The 22,838-nt window shown below is 42.5% G+C and overlaps 1 protein-coding gene across 3 annotated transcripts; it reads right to left on the bottom strand.

The window, feature by feature from the left end:
• Positions 1-7: 7 nt before the first annotated feature.
• On the bottom strand, positions 8-21,645 carry LOC120033356 (ATP-dependent RNA helicase DDX3X-like). 3 transcript variants are annotated; one of them, XM_038979659.1, is made up of 17 exons: positions 21,353-21,645; positions 13,564-13,615; positions 12,809-12,859; positions 10,851-11,175; positions 10,607-10,714; positions 10,325-10,424; positions 9,955-10,090; positions 9,618-9,814; positions 9,057-9,217; positions 7,930-8,074; positions 6,128-6,272; positions 5,079-5,129; positions 4,089-4,270; positions 3,742-3,859; positions 3,473-3,626; positions 3,247-3,377; positions 8-3,070 (listed from the first exon to the last, which is right to left on the bottom strand). In XM_038979659.1, exons 1-17 carry the CDS (start codon positions 21,395-21,397, stop codon positions 2,985-2,987), a joined length of 2,187 nt encoding a protein of 728 aa, XP_038835587.1. In that variant the 5' UTR covers positions 21,398-21,645; the 3' UTR covers positions 8-2,984. The 3 variants fall into 3 exon arrangements, with proteins under 3 accessions (XP_038835587.1, XP_038835589.1, XP_038835588.1); XM_038979661.1 differs by lacking the exon at positions 12,809-12,859; XM_038979660.1 differs by lacking the exon at positions 5,079-5,129.
• Between the last annotated feature and the right edge of the window lie 1,193 nt (positions 21,646-22,838).

Genomic DNA, 22,838 nt, shown 5'->3' on the forward strand with positions numbered 1-22,838 from the left:
AAGTTGGTTAAGTATTTGCAAGTCAACTTTTAATTTTGGTAAAATCATACAATAAATGCACAGGTGTTTTCTCGTGCAGGGCACAGCCTCTAAACTAGTACATAAAGCAAATACAAACAAGTGGGCGACTTCAGGGGAGTGTCTGGCCAGCCGAAAGCTCTCCAACCCCTCCTCTCTGCAGCTTCACATTTCCATTCATACGTTTCATCCAAACCTTTACTTTTCAGACTCAGCCAGCCAATGTTACTGTAAGACTCACCACACACTCCACAGAACACACACGGAGGCCCAAATATGCAAATACAACAGAGCAGAACCACATGTTTTTTTTCCTTAAGATTGCCATGTGCCAGACAGTCGCTGGGGGAAGGAAAAAAAAACCTCAAAAACAAGGAAAAGCTAATTGAATTGGAGAGAATCTGGACACTTCTTGCACTGGTACAATATTTTTTAGAAAATGTTATCACTTTTATCCAAACCTTGGCATTGGTTGTTTGTTTCAAATTTTGTTTGCCAATTAAACGTTAAGGTTGATTAGACGGTGTGGCCATGTGGCCAGTACTGCTAGAAGTAACAGGTGTGGATTTTGATTGAGTCCAATATGACTGACATTAAAAAGCTCACACTACCCCGAAAAATATAAATTTCCACGCATACCGGTGACATTCAACATTCAAGTGCCAGTGTTTTTGTACTGTCTTTTGGTCAAGTTTCTTAAACTATCACTTTAGGCTTATAAAAATAAATATTTCTCAAAAATGCTTAATAAATTACACAAACTAGCAGCAAAAGTAGAATCTAGTAATCTGTGTGCAAATAGCTCAATTCTCAGACTGCTACTGAACTAACCCCTGGTCCCAAATAAATCCTGGTTTAAATAGTGATAACCCTTCCCCTTTCGTAAACAAGCTGCGTTTTTCACAATCTCCTCACACACAAAATTCGGAAGCTTTAAGGACACACACTCAAGACATTTATATAAAACTCTAGATGTGCAATAAAATGTTTTTTTTTGAATGGCCACTTGATGGCCGTTAAGTAACATCACAAAGGGGCCTAGACCTAACTTTGGTAGCACCATTCAATCTGAAGTTAACACAATACCGTCAGTGCATCTGCTTCATAACCACCACCTCACTGTTATTGATTCAAAATGTCAAGGCACAACAGACACACTGAGAATATATACCTATTGCACTTAAAATGCCATTTTTCTTGCCAACGTTGGGCCTCCCTCCTATATAAGGAGGAAGCCTGGATGCCAGCTATAGTAGTAAACTGGCCAGTGGTTTTACATAATACACCAAGGCGGCCCAACCCTACAAAGGGTAGAATAGCTGCATTGGTTCTGTCAGAAATGAAGGATAGATAAAGCACCCCCGTCTTTGGCCGGGTCGCGTGGGCTAGATTCACCAGCCAGCATACACAGGAAAACCTCATTGCCTCTTAAAATGGTGAACTGGTAAATAAACTGCACTTCCCATCACCCTTTGCTACGTGTGCAATTCAGTTTGCTCGCCTGTACATTGCTGACCCTTAACCCTTAACTTCTGATCTTCCTACGCTCTCCGAGGAGGAAGAGCTTGTGTCTTTAAACAGTTAACCCGAGAATGTCCTTCGGATTCGAACGCAGCTTGAAAAAGAGAACTAAATTAAAAGGTGAAAGAGAACGACATTTTGTAATGAAATAAAAGCCTGCTGCAGAATTTCCTTTTGTATTTTTTTTTTTAACTCCTTGACCAAAAAACAACAACACTTGCATGCGTATTTCATCCCAGGATGGCCTTGACAAAAAGCAAAGCCACCCAGGTTACTGTGTGGTCCTATGGCAACCATTCGAACTTCACTTTCTATATGGCAAGTGCTGTTTTATAATTGACAATTTTAAGAAACATTCTCTCAGAAGGATGGATATTTGTCAATTGCCATCCTCCAAAATGTTTAAGTAAAAAAGCTCAATCAAAAACTAAATTCACCCACCAGGCAGCTAGAAGAAGTTGCTTCACTAGGTGCCACAATGCCAAGTCAATTTGTAAGTGGGGAACTGAACTTTTGAGCATCGACTTACTCAAATAGCTTGTATGTATGGACATACCATTTAAATATTCAATTTTAAAATCGTACAACTGGAATGGCTCATTTAGTGAAGAATACCATATTCCTCTCCAGGATAGAGTGAGCGAAAAATATTTTGAACTCTTTTTTTTCCCTTGAAGTGCACTTTTGTCACACAAGGGTTTGAAAACCTATAGTGGAATTCTCATAGGATGGCTGCAACATGCGGTCGGAGCTAGTTTGAGCCATCAGATTACCCTGTGACAAATTTGAAGCTCAAATGGACAAATGACTCACTCAAAAGTCATGTCATCTCAGTGTTTGCCAAGGTTTGATATTTAGTTCAAGCTTATTTTGTTTTCCTTCCGAATAAAACAAAACAACGTTTAAACCCCAAAACAAAAATATATAATTTAGTTCTTGTTGGCCAGGTTTTAGCCAGTTATGACACTTAAAAGAAAATACAGATAAAACAATCTAATTGTTAAAGGCACAGTACATTTACAAACAAATGATCCTCAGTTTGTTTTGTTACAAAGAAAGAAAAAGCAGTTGTAGTGAAAGAAAAAAAAAAGAACTGCAAGTCCCAAGATCCTAAATACGCTATAGTCACTACGGGCGACCACACGATGATTCCAGAGCCTGGCGGTGCCATGTTTCTTTAGGAATCGCTCAGTGGCTCCAGCTTTCCTCTTGGTCAGCTGTCCTCTCGGTCCCCCGTCTCTCAGCTCCATTTTTTGGAAAAGCGGTCAGAGAATCACAGCTGGTAATGTACTGCAGTCTGTTTGGAAGCTACACGGGGGTTTATATAGTCTGGCTTAGGTTACACATGTGGTTTCCTTATCAGTGAGTTTGGCGTGGCGCGACCCACTGCGATGGTGGGGGGAGGAGGGAGGTGTAGGTAGAGGGGGATAGGGTTGGAGGGATGTTTAGTTGCCCCACCAGTCCACTCCCCCCTGATGAGAGTAGTTTCCTCCATAGCCGTCACTGCTGTAGAAGTTGCCTCCAAAGCCACCTGTGATGTGGGGGGGGGGGGGGGGGGGTCAGGACAGTGTTAGGAGTATAAGGACTGTGGAGCATGGTTGGAATTAAACACTAACTCTTGGATGTGTCCTAAGAATTGTGGGATAGACCAACAGTAATATTTACACCCAAATGTTGCTCCAGTGTGAGGATTTAACTGATATTTACCGCCGCCACCGAATCCACGGTTTCCTCCATGTCCACCGGGCTGGCGTCCACCGCGACCCCCGAACCCTCCAGTGCTGCCGCCGCCACTGGTCTGACGGTAGTCCCTGGCTCCGAAGCCACCAGAGGTGAACCTAAACAGAGAGGATGAGTCAGTGAGTGAATGTCTCTAAAACCTTGTACTTCGGCTCCTTTATGTAGGTGTGTGTAAGTAAGAGTGTGTGTGTACCTCTTGGAGCGTCCGCGGGTGTTGCTCTTGTGCTGGTGTTCATAGGCCAGGCTCTCCAGCCAGGAGGGCACTTCCTGTTTGGCCTCCACTAGGATGTCCAGAAGGTCCTTGGTGATGTTGCCGTTCTTATCGTTGAAGAACGACGTGGCCAGACCTGGGAGACAAGAGGGTTCACCATGTTACAGTAAAATAGTTATCTAAATGAAAAAATGTGCATTACGTGTCGCTGAATGGTGAGTTGAGAGTTCTTGAATGTTGTAGAGGCTTACCCAGGTTGCCCACACGTCCAGTACGGCCAATACGGTGGACGTACTCCTCTATATCGCTGGGCAGGTCAAAGTTGATGACGTGCTTGACATTGGAGATGTCCAGGCCACGGGCAGCCACCTGGTACAAGAGACCGAATACAACTATTGGCCTTCTTGTTTGAACAGAAGCATGTTAGCTCCCTTTTTAAATGACCCCAACATGCAACCATATTGCATAACAAACACCAGGCCTTGAACAGTATGAGGCCAAAGACCTAGTGTGTTTGGCTTTATCATTTGTCAACCAATATATTTTACCTGTAACAGAGCTGTAGAATTCAAACCAAAATGTCAGCTTGCAGACTCACCGCCGTGGCGACCAGGATGGGGCAGCGTCCCGAGCGGAACTGGTGCAGAGCCTCCTCTCGGTCCCTCTGGGAGCGGTCGCCATGGATGCTGGTGCAGGCGTAACCCTCGCGGTACAGGAAGTCCTCCAGGGCATCCGCTCCCTTCTTGGTTTCCACAAACACCAGCGTCAGAGAGTTCTTACCTGGGGAGGAGAAGGAAGACCGGTGAGTCACTGCTTAAAAATGTTCAGACAGAAATAGATTCTGTATAACAGACACGGCCTCGGTTTCTGATATGGGAGGCTTAGCATCAGGTCTATTCGTGGCATTTCTATCTGCAACGTTCAGCGCTTGCTCAGTACCCTCCTAAACGAGCCCCAGGGGAGACATTACAGGTATGGAAACAGCATCTACCCACTACCCCCTGTGGGAGTAGGAGAGAGGAGAAACATCCATAGTGTTGCTAAGAGATGGAGGCTCTGGCAAAGAAAAGCTGCATATCTAAAGCTGTGTCAGGCTACTCTACAGTGAGTCGTGATGCAGGATGACCAGAGGGCTTCTTCAAAAGGTTTAAAATGTTACAGCACATTCAGATAGAGATATGTTTGAACATGTTTCTCTATCTGGTAGAATAGTGGATCATGTTATTGATTTTTCTACCTGCAGTGAACGTTTTTGCAAGCTGCCATGGCCATCATAACAAAAGCATACGTGTAGGAAATGGCATACGGTTGCAGTAGCAAGCAGGGTGTGGGCTAAACAAATCAACAGTCACGGATTCCCAAATCAACCCCCCCACACAAAGGAGACAACACCCTTCAAAACAGTGAATGACCTCACAATGACAACCACACTAGATGGCTGATCAGAACCAACGGGACCTTCGTCTGGACACAAATGGATGACTAATATGGGTAACCAACACAGGCCAAGCAATAAAAAAATAAACTGAAATATGAAATGAGATACAAGCTTCTACATCCACTTTAGTAATAATAAATTCCTACTTACCAGGTTTCTCTATGTTTTCACCTGCATTGTCCTGAACTTCGCTCGGAATGACTTTGGATAAAACCAAACCCGATGATAAACTCATTGCAGTTTCAACAGTTCATAAGTGACATTAAAAAGGGGGAGGCTAGCCAACAGAGTTCAGAAAACCCAATGGCCGCCATTAATGGTACCAACAAGTGCCAATACGACCTCATTATTAGAATGTTATTGTTCAGGAACATTTGGTGCCAACATGGAGGACGGTTTCCTGAACTCTGTGTGTACATGGCTCTGCATAGGAGTAACTGGGGGTTGGGGATACTAGGCAGGGTCAGTTTATGATAGCCAACATACCTAAGCTAGAGTACAAGTCTTCACCTCACATCTGACCCTATGACACTACCAACACTGGGTCACGTTCAACACACACAAAAACTGCCCATTGAACACAACCCAGGCTTATGACCATCTGAAAGAACAGAATACCTAATGCAATCAATACTAGACCATCACAGCTGAATGGTTACCCATCTTCTAAGATCTATAGCTTACATCTGACAAGCTTTAAAAATCAGGAACTAGTCTAGTGTTAGGAGCAGGTGGAATCTGCTGGGAAGTTGTCCCATCAAAGACATGTCTGAATATTCAATCAATGATTAGCTTCAGGATTTAGTTAGATTTGAATAAAGACGGCTGATGTTGGGAAATCCTGCCGTTGCAGATTCCACCTAGCCCAACTGATCAAGTCAACATATTCATAAGACACCGAGGGGCTATTCAAAAACAGGGTTTCTCAACTCCAGTCCTCAAACACCCACTGTCCATGCAGGTTTTCATTTCAACCAATCAAAGCTTCCTTCAGATAACTGAATGCCCTTATCAACCACATATCAATGTATATACAATTGTTGCTCAATTGGAATAAAATCCAGAACACAGTGAGCGAGTCCCCAGGATGAGCTTTGAGAAACCCTGCACTACCAGTAAAAGTTCCAGTAAGTAACACACTAACAGACAGGGACAGGAGAGGGGGTTGAGCCAGTGACAGGTATAGTCCAGGTAGTTACCTGTAGCATTGAGCAGGTCCAGGAGGAAGGACCTCTTGTCACCGTCCTCCACCCACACCACCTTCTGGGTGATGTTCTCGGAGGTGGAGCCCACACGTCCCACCGCCAGGAAGATGTACTCCTCCAGGAAGTCACGCGCCAGGATCTGACCGAAGTGTTCGTGTTAGTTGTGGAGCCAACATGGAGGTTAGTTTATTAAAATGTGTGTGGAAAGGTGGGTTAATTCACCATAGAGAGAAGACAAATGGCAAATAACACCTTTCCTCATTAACTTCTTTTGGCTACAGGGGCAGTATTGAGTAGCTTGGATGAAAGGTGCACAGAGGTGCCCAGAGTAAACAGCCTGCTCCTCAGTCATAGTTGCTAATATATGCATATTATTATTAGTATTGGATAGAAAACACTCCGAAGTTTCTAAAACTGTTTGAATTATGTGAGTATAACAGAACTCATATGGCAGGCAAAAACCTGAGAAGTTCCACTTCCTGTTTGGATTTTTTCTGAGGCTGGTCAAGTTTCAACCAAGCTCCCATTGAAATTACAGCGAGATATGGATGAGTTTTCACTTCCTACGGCTTCCACTAGATGTCAACAATCAATAGAACTTTGTCTGATGACTCTACTGTGAAGGGGGGCCGAAGGAGACAGGAATGAGTAACCACTGCCATGAGGTGACCACGCGCGTTCACGTGAGAGGCAGCTCCGTTCCATCGCTCAACTGAAGTCAATGTAATTCTCCGGTTGGAACGTTATTCAAGATGTATGTTAACAACATTCTAAAGATTGATTCAGTACATCGTTTGACATGTTTCTACTGACTGTTACGGAACTTTTGGACATTGTCACGTTTTAGTGAACGCGCTTTGTGACTTTGGAATTGTTTACCCAACGCGCTAACCAAAGTAGCTAATTGGACATAAATAACAGACATTATCGAACAAATCAAGCATGTATTGTGGACCTGGGATTCCTGGGAGTGCATTGTGATGAAGATCATCAAAGTTAAGGGAATATTTATCATGTAATTTCTGGTTTCTGTTGACTCCAACATGGCGGCTAATTTGACTCTTGTTCTGAGCTCCGTCTCAGAAGATTATTGCATGGTTTGCATTAAGGAGAGCGGTTGCAACACAGCGGTTGCATTAAGGAGAGGTATATCTATAATTCCATGTGTATAACTTGTATTATCATCTACATTTATGATGAGTATTTCTGTTGAAACGATGTGGCTATGCACTATCAATGGATGTTTTTGGAACTAGTGAATGTAACGCGCCAATGTAAACTGATTTTTTTTATATAAATATGAACTTTATCAAACAAAACATACATGTATTGTGTAACATGAAGTCCTATGAGTGTCATCTGATGAAGATCATCAAAGGTTAGTGATTAATTTTAGCTATATTTCTGCTTTTTGTGACTGCTATCTTTCGCTGGAAAAATGGCTGTGCTTATTGTGGTTTGGTGTGACCTAACAATCATTTGTAGTGCTTTCGCTGAAAAGCATATTTGAAATTGGACACTTTGGTGGGATTAACAACAAGATTACCTTTAAAATGGTATAAGACGCATGTATGTCTGAGGAATTGTAATTATGAGATGTCTTTTTTATTTTTTATTTGGCGCCCTGCACTTTCACTGGCTGTTGTCATATCGATCCCGTTACCGGGATTGCAGCCATAAGAATTAAGCACAATACTTTTGACAAATACATAAGCAATTGTGGGGACTGGAGAGTAACAATTATTGTCCATGATCTCTTTAGGAAAGGGAGTTGAACACCATGTGGATGTGTGTACCTGGATCTCCTTGGGGAATGTAGCACTGAACATCATGGTCTGACGGATGCCTTTAGGGGGCATGGTGTCCTGCTCCACGATGCGTCTGATCTGGGGCTCAAAACCCATGTCCAACATCCGGTCAGCCTCATCCAGCACCAGGTAACTAACAGAGACAGGGTCAGAGATGGGCTGTAGACCTGTTTTCCCATAGTCAGAGACGCATGGGTATGTAGGATTCCTTTCCTGTCCAGCAGGCCAATTCAACTAATCAATAGTCTGATAAGCTGCATCAGGAGAGTTAGAGCTGGGCTACGCAATATGGTCTCAGCTCTTGCTTGCACTCTGATGGACTAGGTGGAATGAATCATATTGCCCACATGTACGCAATTCATCTAGAGCTCTATTTGCACAGCGCTAGTATTACAAGAGAACATTGGTTATGTAATTATTACTCCAGAATGTCTTATTCCAAAGGACAATTCAGATGGGTTACATTTATTTCCCCAAACTGAAAATTACTTAAAAATCATACAATGTGATTTTCTGGATTTTTGTTTTAGATTCCGTCTCTCACAGTTGAAGTGTACCTATGATAAAAATTACAGACCTCTACATGCTTTGTAAGTAGGAAAACCTGCAAAATCGGCAGTGTATCAAATACTTGTTCTCCCCACTGTATATATATATATTCATGTGTGTGTTTAAAACCCATCTAATCAGTTATTGTTTCTTGCTCAAACCATGAGCAATGCCTGTCAAACTCAAGACATTTCTCACAAGACAGGGATATCGAGTCGCACATGACTAGTATTATCAGAGGACTTTGGAGATAGTCGAAAAATGATAGGGTTTTTCCAGCTGGATTTATTACTCTTCTGCCATTTAAAAATGACTGACATGGAAGATTTGGACAGGACTTAAATTACAGATGTGGTGATTTGTTCACATAACGCCCATCTCCCCCAGTAAAACAAATCCAATGCGAATAGGGCTTAGGTTATTCATCGAGGTAAAGTGCCTAGTGACTGGTCCCTGGGGCTTTGTAACTTGTCTGCACCTTTCAAAAACAATGAAGTCAAGAACCAGATGCTATGTCTGGGACAGCTCAGTCTGCCAGCAGTCCAGACTGTTGGAAGTCTACTCACTTGCAGTAGTCAAGGCCGATCTTGCCCCTCTCCATCATGTCCACCAGGCGTCCAGGTGTAGCCACCAGCAGGTGACAGCCTCGCTCCAGGTCTCTGATCTGCTGGCCAATGTCAGCCCCTCCGTACACCACACAAGGACGCACACGGGACCGGTATGCAAACTACAGCAGGAGAGCGCGGTGGAAGAGGGTGAATACAGGGTACAGAGAGCGAGATGGGTGAATACGGGGTACAGAGAGTGAGAGAGAAGGGAGAGGGGGAATACGGGGTACAGAGAGAGAAGGCAGGGAAAGGGACAAGAGAGGAGAGAGAAAGGAGAACACAAACAATGATTGTGTGTTACACTGCAGTTCACTAATACCAACCTTGGCTGGTTGGCCGTCAACACAAAAACAGAGCCAAAGAGATAGAGGCCCACTGGCAGACCGCTACCGACCTAGCTGGTATTGATGCTGATGGGATGTCTGTCCCCTCTGTGTGTGTGGTCACATTGCGTGGGTGTGTCAAGCATTTTGCTACACCCGCAATAACATCCCAGGTGAGAGGGGGGCAGTTGCTTACCTTTCTGGCCTCTTCGTAGATCTGCAGGGCCAGTTCTCTGGTGGGGGCCAGGACCAGAGCGAGGGGGTACTGCTTACGGCGACCATACTTTCCGTTGTCCTGTCCTCCAGACTTCTGGGCAGCGAGGGCTTCTCCTGGGCCTTCATTGTAGATCTGACTCAGTACAGGCAACAGGAACGCGGCAGTCTTACCGGAACCTGAGAGACCACAGTTTATATTAGTCATATACCTATACTTAAATCAACTACAGTACAATACAGTTGTCGTAAGTCATATCTGCATATAGCTCTCTAGACCAATCCAATTTGGAGTGGTTCTAGTTGGCTCTGGTTCTAACCTGTCTGGGCGCAGGCCATCAGGTCCCTCTTGTTCTTGATGATTGGAATGGCGTACTTCTGGACCGGAGTGGGCCGAGTGTAGCGGGTCAGGGCGATGTTACTCATGATGATCTCTCCCATCTCTATGTCTTGGAACTGAAATACAAAGACAAACCAGTCACTCAAATGAACACCAAACAGAATTCACACAACTGTTTCAGGGGGAAGGGGGGATATGTGCAGGGTGATCAACAGCACCACAAGCAGCTCAGTAGATCCTATGGGAAACGCTTCAGGTTTTGAAGAATACTAACAAAATGCTAACTAATAGGACATGAGGGCTACTGGATCTGAAACAGGGTTATTTGGCTAGAATAGTTGGGGACTCACGCTGTCAATGTGATGGGGGCAGTTTTGACCAGTGGCCTCAACGGGAATGTCGTCGTAATTGTCAAAGTTAATCCCTGTGTTGCCACCAGCGAACAGCTCCCTGGGGAGAAGCAGAAACACAGAAGGTCAGGAAAGTGACAGAGAAAGGTCTACGTGACCATTTTAACGAGAGGGGATATTGATAAAGCGGATAGTGATGTATTGTAAAATGACATTGGTAACTCCTCATTATTGAAATACCATTAGTATGCAGAAAGGGGGGTAGGTTAGGTTACTACTCACTGTTCCAGGCGCTCATTGGCCTGAGTGGGTTTGGACCAGTCCTCGTCATCCCTGGACTCCTCCACCCAGCGGCTGTTTCCACTGCCTACAAACCCTCCACGCTGGTAACTGTCAAGCATAACATAACCACAGGGGTCAGGAAAGCTAGCTTGCTAACGAGTTGCCTCATGGTACAGCACTGAACTCTGAGGAACCTGAAAACTGTTGGCTAAGGGCTTGGGAGTGAATTCTCTAGTCTTCTCACCTTCCTCGGGGCGCACTCCCGCCGTTGTTGAAAAAAGCAGACTTCCCCCTGTCGGGACGCGCGCCGAAGCTGGTGTAGGCATCTTTAGTCGTGTTCCAGCCACCGCCATCTTTGTTGTCGTAGATGCCAAACATGCCGGCATTCTGCATAGGCTGTACCGGGTTGTAGGACACGCCTCTTCCTCCGCGGAAACCTCCACCCCCCCTGCCCCTCTCCATGCGAGGCGGGCCACTGTTGTACCGGTTTCCTCCATTCATGCGGTTATCATGGTAACCATTCTGCACGAAGCCGTTGTTGCGTCCGCCGTCCCAACCACCAGGCGTATCTTGGGTAAAAACAGAAAGGAAATAGAGGGGAGACATGGTGACTCCCATAGTACAAGAGGGTTTCCTCCTCATACGTAGTCAATACAATACTTTGTTTATTGGTCCATTTGCACAGATATTCTTTAGTTGTTGCTGTCACAGTACACAATCTGACAGACACCACAGGCTGGGAGCAACACAGGGACAGCGGCAGAGCAGCACCCCTAGAGCACTTAGAGGTAGTGCCTTGCTCAAGGGCACAACGGCGGTAGGCAGTAACGTACCCTATAGGAAGAGAGATTTGGACCAAGTAGGCCTAGTTCCATTTCAGCCTCTAGCTACTTCCCCTTAGCCTTTCTATGTTAACAGATTAGAACGACCTGAATGGCTGTAAGAAATGTGTTGAGGTCCTTTAGAGCTAGTAGTAGTTAGGGGCACAATGGAACCACGCCCTTCTTGGTTCCTTTGACTTTCACATCCCAGACACGCACCACTTGTTACTGCATGGATGCCTCTGAAAAGGGAAATAATTAAATTAAAAAGGACCTGGCTTATTTTCCCAGTAAACAATGCACAAGCCATACAATAAAACAGTCTACACAAGTCAATAATTTGGCTCATTAACTAGGGTCCCGATTAAGGAACATTTGTTATGCAAGCAGCATTAATTTGCTAATACCTACCACTTTAAATTCCACACACAAATAAATGGAAACGTTGCAATTAAGCAGTATGTTGGAATGACATAACTAATGGAGTCTGTTTGTTTGAACAAAATGTAAGCATGTGAGCGGATGCCAACACCCTTAATGCAGGAAAAAGCCAGTCATGTCTTCATTTCACCCATGGGAATGTGGTTTTAAAGATGTAATTTGAGAGCCTCCAGTCCCCTTGTCGAAATGCACGTGGCCTTGTTTTCTAATCGAATTGAGTGAGACCACTGTTCTGGTAGCCAATTTAATTAAAACATGCAGAATAAAATAAAGATAACATTTAAAATAAAAAACGCCAGAGCTTCCCTCAGCCTAAGAGCGGACTCTAAAGGGACTTACAGCTTCCTGGTGCCATTGACAAAGCGCTCAGTCTAGAGAAAGCATCTGCTGCAAAAAGAACAACGTCATGGGGGGGGGGGGCTTCATGAAAAAGACATGCTGCCGATGTACTGCGAATGTAGGCCAGTAAGAGCATGGAAATGGAGTGGTTGATGGTTTGTCAAAGCAGTTCCCAGATGCGGTCACAAAATGTACTCCAGGACATTGGATATCCACGGTTTTGTGTCTGTCTTCCTGTAGTCTCTTTTGGGATGAGATAAAAACAAGCGGCTGGCTATATAAGATGGGGATTCTAACGCAACCTTTACGCCACTGTTTCCAACTAGAGGAGAAAATCAATACATCCGGGTCTCCCTCTAGCTGACCTTGTCCCAGTCCAGCGAGAAGAAATTGTCAAGATAAAACTAAAGCTAATTGTCTGCTTTTTTTAAAGGGAATTTCACAGCATTGTTGCTAGCTCAATCAATTTAGTGAAATGTTTATTATGGGCCACTACAATGCATTATGGCATTCTTGACCACTAGGGGGCCAGGGCATTTTTACGGTGTCCAACTGGCATACCTCATAGAGGTGGTAGTGTTGATGGGGGGACGACACTTACCATTTTTGGAAGCCTCTTGGTTCCGTAAATGAGGTGGAATGTAACAGGTCCCTAGAGAGACAGACTTGTGAACACAAGGGCAGTACTGTACACAAACGGACAAACACGTCACAGGTCTAATGGGTTCCTAGTCTTATTCTAGGGATGTCTCAATCCCTTTAATTTAATAGGGATTAAGTAGCCTATCTGGCCTGTTTGATTAAACAAAAAAAACAAAAAAAGTTGAACTGTCTTGTACCCCAAATGAGGAAACTGGAAACTTAAATGGCGTTTATGCTATTTCATAAATGATAAGAGCATGAATTGGCTAAAAATAAATAAGTGAAATTAAAATCACTTGATGGCATCTTATACCTAAATTAACCTAGTAATACACTGATGGAAATGTGAGTCAGTCCCAATAGTTTAAAGCTCCCTACTCTAGTCTCTTTCCCACAAAGGCCAGTGATGTCAGGACTGGGATGTTTCGTGGGCCTTTGATTGGACGGTACCAATAATTTATCTGCAGAACACTAACTCAGCTCGACTTCAGACCACTACTAAGGTCTGAAAAAAACAGCACAAGTTTGACTTTGGGGTATGAACTGTCCATTAAAAAGGCCACCTGGGGGGTTATATTCAGTCCTTGAACCACCCAATGGCCCTGAAGGAAAGGATAAGAGTGAGGGCTGCTTCAGACCAAGTGATCCTAAAAGAAAAGGTTCATCATAACACAACCTAGATGTCCTTTGGCCCAAAGAGTAGAGATCACTTACTGCCAGTGCCTCCGCCCTGCCCGTCAGCATTGTTCAAGCCTAGGACAGCAAGCTGAAATAGAAAATGAAACGTACAGTTAAGTACTATGGTAAACACTGTTATGGATAAATGTAATTCTAAACATGCATATAGGACAGGAAGCCGCAAGACAAAGGGTGACACAAACTGGGTAACACTCCATCTATAGATGCTCCACAGAAACATTTCAACTAACAATCTACTAACCCTAAACCTTTCCCTAACCTACACCAGCAGTTGCATATCAACAGATGGTCACACTATCCAAATAAAGTGTGATAAACTGTTGATCTCCAGAAAGCAGAAAGACATGAATATCCCTTATACTACAGTGCTTCCCCCATTATACATATGTGAAGCAGGGAACTCCCCTGTCTAGTTTTGTTGCCCCCCCCCACCACCACCACCACAATCCAATTACAGTAAGTTTCAATTGTACACTTTGCAGAGCAGTCTACCGTGGGTGTACCTTTGCAAGCAACCAAAGATACTTTCTTACAAGGCAGACACTCAAAACTGCCAATAGGCTAGAACAGGGCTGCCCAACCCTCTTCCTGGAGATCTACCGTCCAACCTTAATTTAACACACCTGATTCTACCATTTAGCTGCTCAACAAGACCTTAACCTCTTGAGCCTATGGGGGCGCCATTTCGACTTTGTAAAAATGAGTTCCCAAATTAAACTGCCTCGTACTCAATTCTTGCTCGTACAATATGCATATTATTATTGGATAGAAAACACTCTCTAGTTTCTAAAACCGTTTGAATTATTTCTCTGAGTGAAACAGAACTCATTCTGCAGCACATTTCCTGTCAGGGAGTGAGATTTCAGAAATCGAGGTCCCTGTTCTGAGGTCAGTTTATAAGTCCCCATGTAAGCCATCGGGCTACATGCACTGCATACGCCTTCCTCTAGATGTCAGTAAGCGGTGAGAATTTGAATGGAGTCGATTGCGCAATCTGGGGCCCTATATAAGACCGTGGAACGGAAGTACCGTCCTTTTCAACGGTGCGCCTGGCGCATCAGGGACATCACTATGGCCTCCTGCAAAGCTTTCGTTTTAGCAGTTCTGTATCTCCGGTCATGTTTTTATTCGTTATAGTTGTTAAAGACATCATAAGGTAGTTAATTTAAACCGACTTATAGCAGTTTATATCAGTTTATTGCGATTTTCCTGGATTTCTTTGTCATGCGCTTTCACGAGTTGGACACCTCTCCAGTGGGTGGCTAACGTTAGCGGCTATTTCGACAGGACAAGAGGACATCTTTCAACCAAAAGACGATTGTTCTGGAGAAAGGACACCTTGCCCAAGATTCTGATGGAAGCTCAGCAAATAGTAAGCAGTCTTTATGCTGTTAATTCGTACTTATGTTGACAAATGTCAAATAATAATTCCGCCATGAATTATGGTGCGGTCTCGCTTTAGCGCACGCTGTATTGCGCAGTAACGTTAATTTTAAAAATCTAACACAGCGATTGCATTAAGAACTAATTTATCTTTCATTTGCTGTCCAATCTGTATTTTTTAGTCAAGTTTATGAATAGTTTTCGATTAGATTAGGTGCCTCTCCAAGATGGCGCCGGACAGATTGCTTGAAGTTTTGGCCACTAATCACATTGTATAACCACGATTTGTGCCGCTAAATATGCACATTTTCGAACAAACTCTATATGCATTGTGTAATATGATGTTATAGGACTGTCATCTGAAGAATTCTGAGAAGGTTAGTGAAAAAATTAATATATTTTGGTGGTTTATACGTTATCGCTATGTTTGGCTTGAATCAATGCTGTTGTGATGTTTGCTATTGTGGTAAGCTAATATAACGCTATATTGTGTTTTCGCTGTAAAACACTTAGAAAATCTAAAATATTGTCTGGATTCACAAGATCTGTGTCTTTCATTTGCTGTACGCTGTGTATTTTTAAGAAATGTTTTATGATGAGTAATTAGGTAATACACGTTGCTCTCTGTAGTTATTCTAGTCGCTTTGGTGAGAGTTGTGATGGTGGCTGCAATGGTAAACTATGATTTATACCTGAAATATGCACATTTTTCTAACAAAACATATGCTATACAATAAATATGTTATCAGACTGTCATCTGATGAAGTTGTTTCTTGGTTAGTGGCTATTTATATCTTTATTTGGTCGAATTTGTGATAGCTACTGATGGAGTAAAAAACTGGTGGAGTAAAAAAAGTGGTGTCTTTTGCTAACGTGGTTAGCTAATAGATTTACATAGTGTCTTCCCTGTAAAACATTTTAAAAATCAGAAATGATGGCTGGATTCACAAGATGTGTATCTTTCATCTGGTGTCTTGGACTTGTGATTTAATGATATTTAGATGCTAGTATTTACTTGTGACGCTATGCTAGGCTATGCTAGTCAGCTTTTTTACTGATGGGGGTGCTCCCGGATCCGGGTTTGGGAGGAACTAGAAGTTAACTAGCTGAATCAGATATGCTAAATTTGGGTTGGACTGAAAACCTACAGGACAGTAGATCTCCAGGAAGAAAGTTGGGCAGCCCTGGGCTACAAGAATACAGACCCAAAACTAGGGTGTACGGTGAGGGAGAAATAATGGACCAATGTAAAAAAAATTATAATAATAATAATAAAAAATAAAAAAATAGCAGTAAACAAATCAGTTTACACTAAAAGAAAAACGTATAGCATTTTTTAAACAAAGTATCAGCTGTTACCCAATGTCCAAAAAATCCAAATACTGTACTTTATGAAACACTATAATAGAAAAGTATGTGGACACCCCTTAAAATTTGTGGATTTCAGCCACACAAGTTGCTGACAGGTGTATAAAATCGAGCACGCAGCCATGCAATCTCCATAGACAAACATTGGCAGTAGAATGGTCTCATTGAAGAGATCAATGACATTCAACGTGGCACCATCAAGTCATTAAATTTCTGGCCTGCAAGAGTTGCCCCGGTCAACTTTAAGTGCTGTTATTGTGAAGTGGAAACGTCTAGGAGCAAGTGGTAAGCCACAAGCTCACAGAACGGGACTGCTGAAGCACGTACAAATCTGTCCTTGGTTGCAACACTCACAACTGGAAGCATCAGCACAAGAACTGTTAGTCGGGCGCTTCATGAAAAGGGTTTCCATGGCCGAGCAGCCGCACACAAGCCTAAGATCTCCACGCGCAAAACATCGGCTGGAGTGGTGTAGAGCTTGCCTCCTTTGGACTCTGGCGCAGTGGAAACGCGTGCTTTGGTTTGATGAATCCTGTTTCACCATCTGACTGTCCGATGGACAAATCTGAGTTTGGTAGATACCAGGAGAACACTATCTGCCCGAAAGCATAGTGCCAACAGTAAAGATTTGGTGGAGAAGGAATAATGGTCTGGGGCTGTTTCTCACTGTTTGGGCTAGGCCCCTTATTTCCAGTGAAGAGAGATCTTAACGCTACAGCATACAATTACATTCTAGATGATTCTGTGTTTCCACCTTTGTGGCAACAGTTTGGGGAAGGCCCTTTCCTGTTTAAGCATGACAATGCCCCCGTGCACAAAGCAAGGGCCATACATAAATGGTTTGTGGAGATTGGTGTGGAAGAACTTGACTGGCCTGCACAGAGCCCTGACCTCAACCCCATCGAACACCTTTGGGATGAATTGGAACGCCAAATGCGATCCAGGCCTAATCACCCAACATCAGTGCCCGACCTCACTAATGCTTGTGGCTGAATGGAAGCAAGTCCCTGCAGCTATGTTCTAACTAGGGGTCGACCGATTAATCGGAATGGCCGATTAATTAGGGCCGATTTCAAGTTTTCATAACAATAGGAAACCGGTAATTTGACACTGTTGTTTTTTATTACACCTTTATTTAACTAGGCAAGTCAGTTAAGAACAAAATCTTATTTTCAATGACGGCCTAGGAACGGTGGGTTAACTGCCTCGTACAGGGGCAGAACAACAGATTTTTACCTTGTCAGCTCGGGGGATTCAATCTCGCAACCTTACAGTTAACTAGTCCAACACTCTAACCACCTGATTACATTGCACTCCACGAGGAGCCTGCCTGTTACGCGAATGCAGTAGAAGCCAAGGTAAGTTTCTAGCTAGCATTAAACTTATCTTATAAAAAACAATCAATCAATCATAATCACTAGTTAACTACACATGGTTGATGATATTACTAGTTTACCTAGCGTGTCCTGCGTGGCATATAATAGATGCGTGGCATATAATAGATGCGGTGCGTATCGTTGCGCCAATGTGTACCTAACCATAAACATCAATGCCTTTCTTACAATCAATACACAGAAGTATATATTTTTAAACCTGCATATTTAGCTAAAAGAAATCCAGGTTAGCAGGCAATATTAACCAGGTGAAATCGAGTCACTTCTCTTGCGTTCATTGCACGCAGAGTCAGTGTATATGCAACAGTTTGGGCCGCCTAATTTGCCAGAATTTTACGTAATTATGACATAACATTGAAGGTTGTGCAATGTAACAGGAATATTTAGACTTATGGATGCCACCCGTTAGATAAAATAAGAAACGGTTCCGTATTTCACTGAAAGAATAAACGTTTTGTTTTCGAGATGATAGTTTCCGGATTTGACCATATTAATGACCTAAGGCTCGTATTTCTGTGTGTTATGTTATAACTAAGTCTATGATTTGATAGAGCAGTCTGACAGCGGTGGTAGGCAGCAGCAGGCTCGTAAGCATTCATTCAAACAGCACTATCGTGCGTTTTGCCAGCAGCTCTTCGTTGTGCTTCAAGCATTGCGCTGTTTATGACTTCAAGCCTATCAACGCCCGAGATTAGGCTGGTGTAACCGATGTGAAATGGCTAGCTAGTTAGCGGGGTGCGCGCTAATAGCGTTTCAAACGTCACTCGCTCTGAGACTTGGAGTGGTTCTTCCAATTGCTCTGCATGGGTAACGCTGCTTTGAGGGTGGCTGTTGTCGATGTGTTCCTGGTTCGAGCCCAGGTAGGAGCGAGGAGAGGGACGGAAGCTATACTGTTACACTGGCAATACTAAAGTGCCTATAAGAACATCCAATCATCAAAGGTTAATGAAATACAAACGGTATCGAAAGAAATAGTCCTAGAATTCCTATAATAACTACAACCTAAAACTTCTTACGTGGGAATATTGAAGACTCATGTTAAAAGGAACCACCAGCTTTCATATGTTCTGAGCAAGGAACTTAAACGTTAGCTTTCTTACATGGCACATATTGCACTTTTACTTTCTTCTCCAACACTTTGTTTTTGCATTATTTAAACCAAATTGAACATGTTTCATTATCTTTTTGAGGCTAAATTGATTTTATTGATGTATTATATTAAGTTAAAATAAGTGTTCATTCAGTATTGTTGTAATTGTCATTATTACAAATAAATTTATTTAAATAATAATAATAATAATAATAAAATAAAAATTGGCCAATTAATCGGTATCGTCTTTTTTTGGTCATCCAATAATAGGTATCGGCGTTGAAAAATCATAATCGGTCGACCTCTAGTTCTAACATGTAGTAGAAAGCCTTCCCAGAAGAGTGGAGGCTGTTGTAGCAGCAAAGGGGGGACCAACTCCATATTAATACCTATGATTTTGAAATGAGATGTTTGACGAGCAGGTGTCCACATACTTTTAGACTTGTAGCTATAGCTATTCTACGTAGCTAGTCTAGTAGCTAGTCTACGTTATTAGACTAGTAGCTTTCCGTGTTACAGTTCAGACTTAGTGAGAAGTGTGTGATGTGATGTGTGCGTGTTGGGTAAGTGTGTGGGGATGCTGAGAAGTGTGTGTCTTAAGCCTTCCGCATGTGTCAGCAAGCCGAACGAGTGTGCTCGTATACTCCCTTAAAAGACCATCACTTGAAAAACTAGAAAAAATAAGCAATAGTACTTTTTGTCCATCTTGAGACGCCGTAGCCAGTATACACTTGGTCAAAATAGACAACTCAAGAAATCTGTAAATCATTGAGGTTGTTGCCAAAGACGCGTCCCCCCCCCCCCTTTTTCTTTCATTTTACAAAGATTTTTGGTGCATTATTTCTAAAGTGAAAAATATTACTCTCATTGGAATGTCAACACACTTCATTGAAGAATCCATACTGCTAACCATTCCCAGACGAAGGGGCGTGAACAGCCGGGGTAAAAAGACTTGTCGAAAACCAAAATGAACAAAAATGTAACACTGTTATAATAAAAGCACGAACTGTTCTAAATGATTGTGGATGGGAAGCATGCAGACAATTAGGCTGTGTGTGAGTGAGTGTATTAAGTATGTAATTTGCATAAAGTAGTGTAAAAAGTGTAAAGCTAATTTCATAAATTGTTTCAAATTTTTGCAAACTCAGTTTGGTATAAAATATTTAGATCTGTTAATATGACCACCCTACTTTCAATTGGGCTTAAATTACAGTAATGATGTATTCTGTACTGCCTGGTTTGCGTATGAAGTGCCTAATTTGCATTACACAGCATTTTAAGTTAATAATTTGCTTTTATTTGAATAATCTCTATACTACATCAGCCCTGAAAATGTCCTAACAGTATGACCACACTATCTTGAAATATTGGACAATATGTGTTTAATTTAAGAATTCAGAAAAGTGATTTGGTGCCATTATTGACTAGGGATTGACAATGACCTGTCGCGACCTTTTTAGATCACTTGAACATTTGATATCAGCAATGGTAAATTCTATCATCAGGAAATAAAGTATTGTGTGTTCATGAGAAGCTTCTCTATAACATGGAATACAAAGTGTAACACCAGAACCATAGCTTGATTTCGTTCCCTAACCCTACCAAAACACTCCAATTACAGAGTTGGACTAGATTCTTCTCTGCTCAAATGTATATACTGCTACCTACACTCTTCCCCTCGAGTCCTTTACTTTAACAGACAAATACAGGTTATCAAGGAGCGTGACCAACATGGCTCAGAGGTCTTATTTCCTGTGTCAAAATAAGTTGGCCCCCACCAACCCAACATCATTTCACACTGCCAAGCACATGTCAAATATGCATCTGCTGACTATCAGAAAATGTCATGACAGCTTACTAATTATGTTAGGTTTCATCTTCCACGTTTGACCATATTTAACATAGACAAATGTTGCATTTGCAAATGCAGTTACAGCAAGACTCATTTTTATAATGTTTCCATACCAAATTAATGGGTGTTTTCCTGGATACTGTCAGCTGGACTAACGTTACAGGTGACAAAAACAACTGGATGATTTAACAATGACAGGTTCTTTAACATGGCAACAAGATCTATAGCACAACACAACGCCAAACAATGCAGTCGTTGCTAGCCAGCAACTGTGCAAAGCATAAACACGCTTTGTTCATTCGGGATTAAAACAATGTGACAGTGACGCAGAAGAAAATGTAGCCAGCTAGCTTTCATGTTAGCGGACGTACCTAACGCTAACTAGAGGCCAAACTAGCAAGCAGGCTAACAATCATCAGCTCAAGTGAATAAATGCAAGATATTTTGTTGTTGTTAATGTCACCAACATTGAACATAGGGTTTAGATTGCATGTCTTAGAGGTATAGTTAAGGATAAACCCAATTTGAACGTGAAGCACCGCCATCGTCACCAACCATTATCACCCACCGGCCTCCATTTTACCCAGAGATTAGACAACACACGCAGTTACAGCTAACCAGCTATCTTGGTATCAACGACTGCATTTCAGACTCGTTCTACTCATTTCTACGTGTTATAGATATGAAAACAAATAACAATAAATACAGAAAACTCACCTGCTGTTCTAGACCGTGTAAATTTTCGACGGCCACATGACTCATAACTAAAGAATATTGAGGAAAAATGTTGTCGTCGAGAAGGGATCTCTTTGTTTGCCGGTTTGTCGACGTCCCTTAGGTTTCGCTCGTCTTTTCTTCTTATGTCAATTTCCGAATGAATGAACCTTAAAGATACAGTTGATATATTATATTACTGTAAATTATTTTTGCTTATTTTCATGACACTATAGTTAGGTGGTCTAAAGCCTTTAAACCGACAACGCTTACTAACTGGTGGTGGTGCGTGTCGTGGTGTAATGGAAGCTAGAAGCAGGAACCCAGAGCGAGATTTTATTGGTTGAGACAACCACAAAGAGCAGAGGAGGACATTGCGCATATCACATTTTATCACCCTTTCCAAAAAGTTTTTAAAAGTCTGGCTACATTTGTATAATTTGCTGTACTATTTCATATTCAATTGTGATGTAGAATATCGTCATAGTTGAGTTAAAGATATTCAGCAGTATATGACAGTCAATACCTCATACAGTATCAGTCAAAAGTTTGGACATACCTAACATACTCATTCATTCATTCAAGTCCTTTATTTTTTCCTATTTTGTCCATTGCGAAAAATACTGAAAACATCAAAACTATGAAATAATGGAATCGTGTAGAAAAGTGTTAAACAACTCAAAATATATTTTAGATTTTTCAAAGTAGATAAAAACTGGCGCACACCCAGAATAATAGTTTGTGTGGAGGTGCTGACTAACGGCGAATAAACTATCAAAATAAATCAAGTCGCACACTCCATGTATAATCTCCCAGCAATTTAATGGGTATTTACCAACGTTTCGGCATCACTGTGCCTTCCTCAGGGTAATGTCATGAATTATTGAACCAGGTTATGTGGACACACTGCAATTAGTGTAACCAATGACAGTAGTGAGATTTTTCAAAGTAGCCACCCTTTGCCTTGATGACAGCTTTGCACACGCTTGGCATTCTCTCAACCAGCTTCACCTGGAATGCTTTTCCAACAGTCTTGAAGAAGTTCCCAAATATGCTGAGCACTTGTTGGCCGCTTTTCCTTCACTCTGCGGTCCAACTCATGCTAAACCATCTCAATTGGGTTGAGGCCAGGTCATCTGATGCTATTGGTCAAATAGCTCTTACACAGCCTGGAGGTGTGTTGGGTCATTGTCCTGTTGAAAAACAAATCATAGTCCCACGAAGAGCAAACCAGATGGGATGGCGTATCGCTGCAGAATGCTGTGGTAGCCATGCTGGTTAAGTGTGCCTTGAATTCTAAATGACTGACAGTGTCACCAGCAAAGCACCCCCACACCTCCTCCTCCATGCTTCACGGTGGGAACTACACATGTGGACCAACGGACAGATTTCCACCGGTCTAATGTCCATTGCTCATGTTTCTTGGCCCAAGCAAGTCTCTTCTTCTTATTGGTGTCCTTTAGTAGTAGTTTCTTGGCAGCAATTAGAC

The sequence above is a fragment of the Salvelinus namaycush genome, chromosome 40 (assembly GCF_016432855.1).
Source record: "Salvelinus namaycush isolate Seneca chromosome 40, SaNama_1.0, whole genome shotgun sequence".
Taxonomy (NCBI): domain Eukaryota; kingdom Metazoa; phylum Chordata; class Actinopteri; order Salmoniformes; family Salmonidae; genus Salvelinus; species Salvelinus namaycush.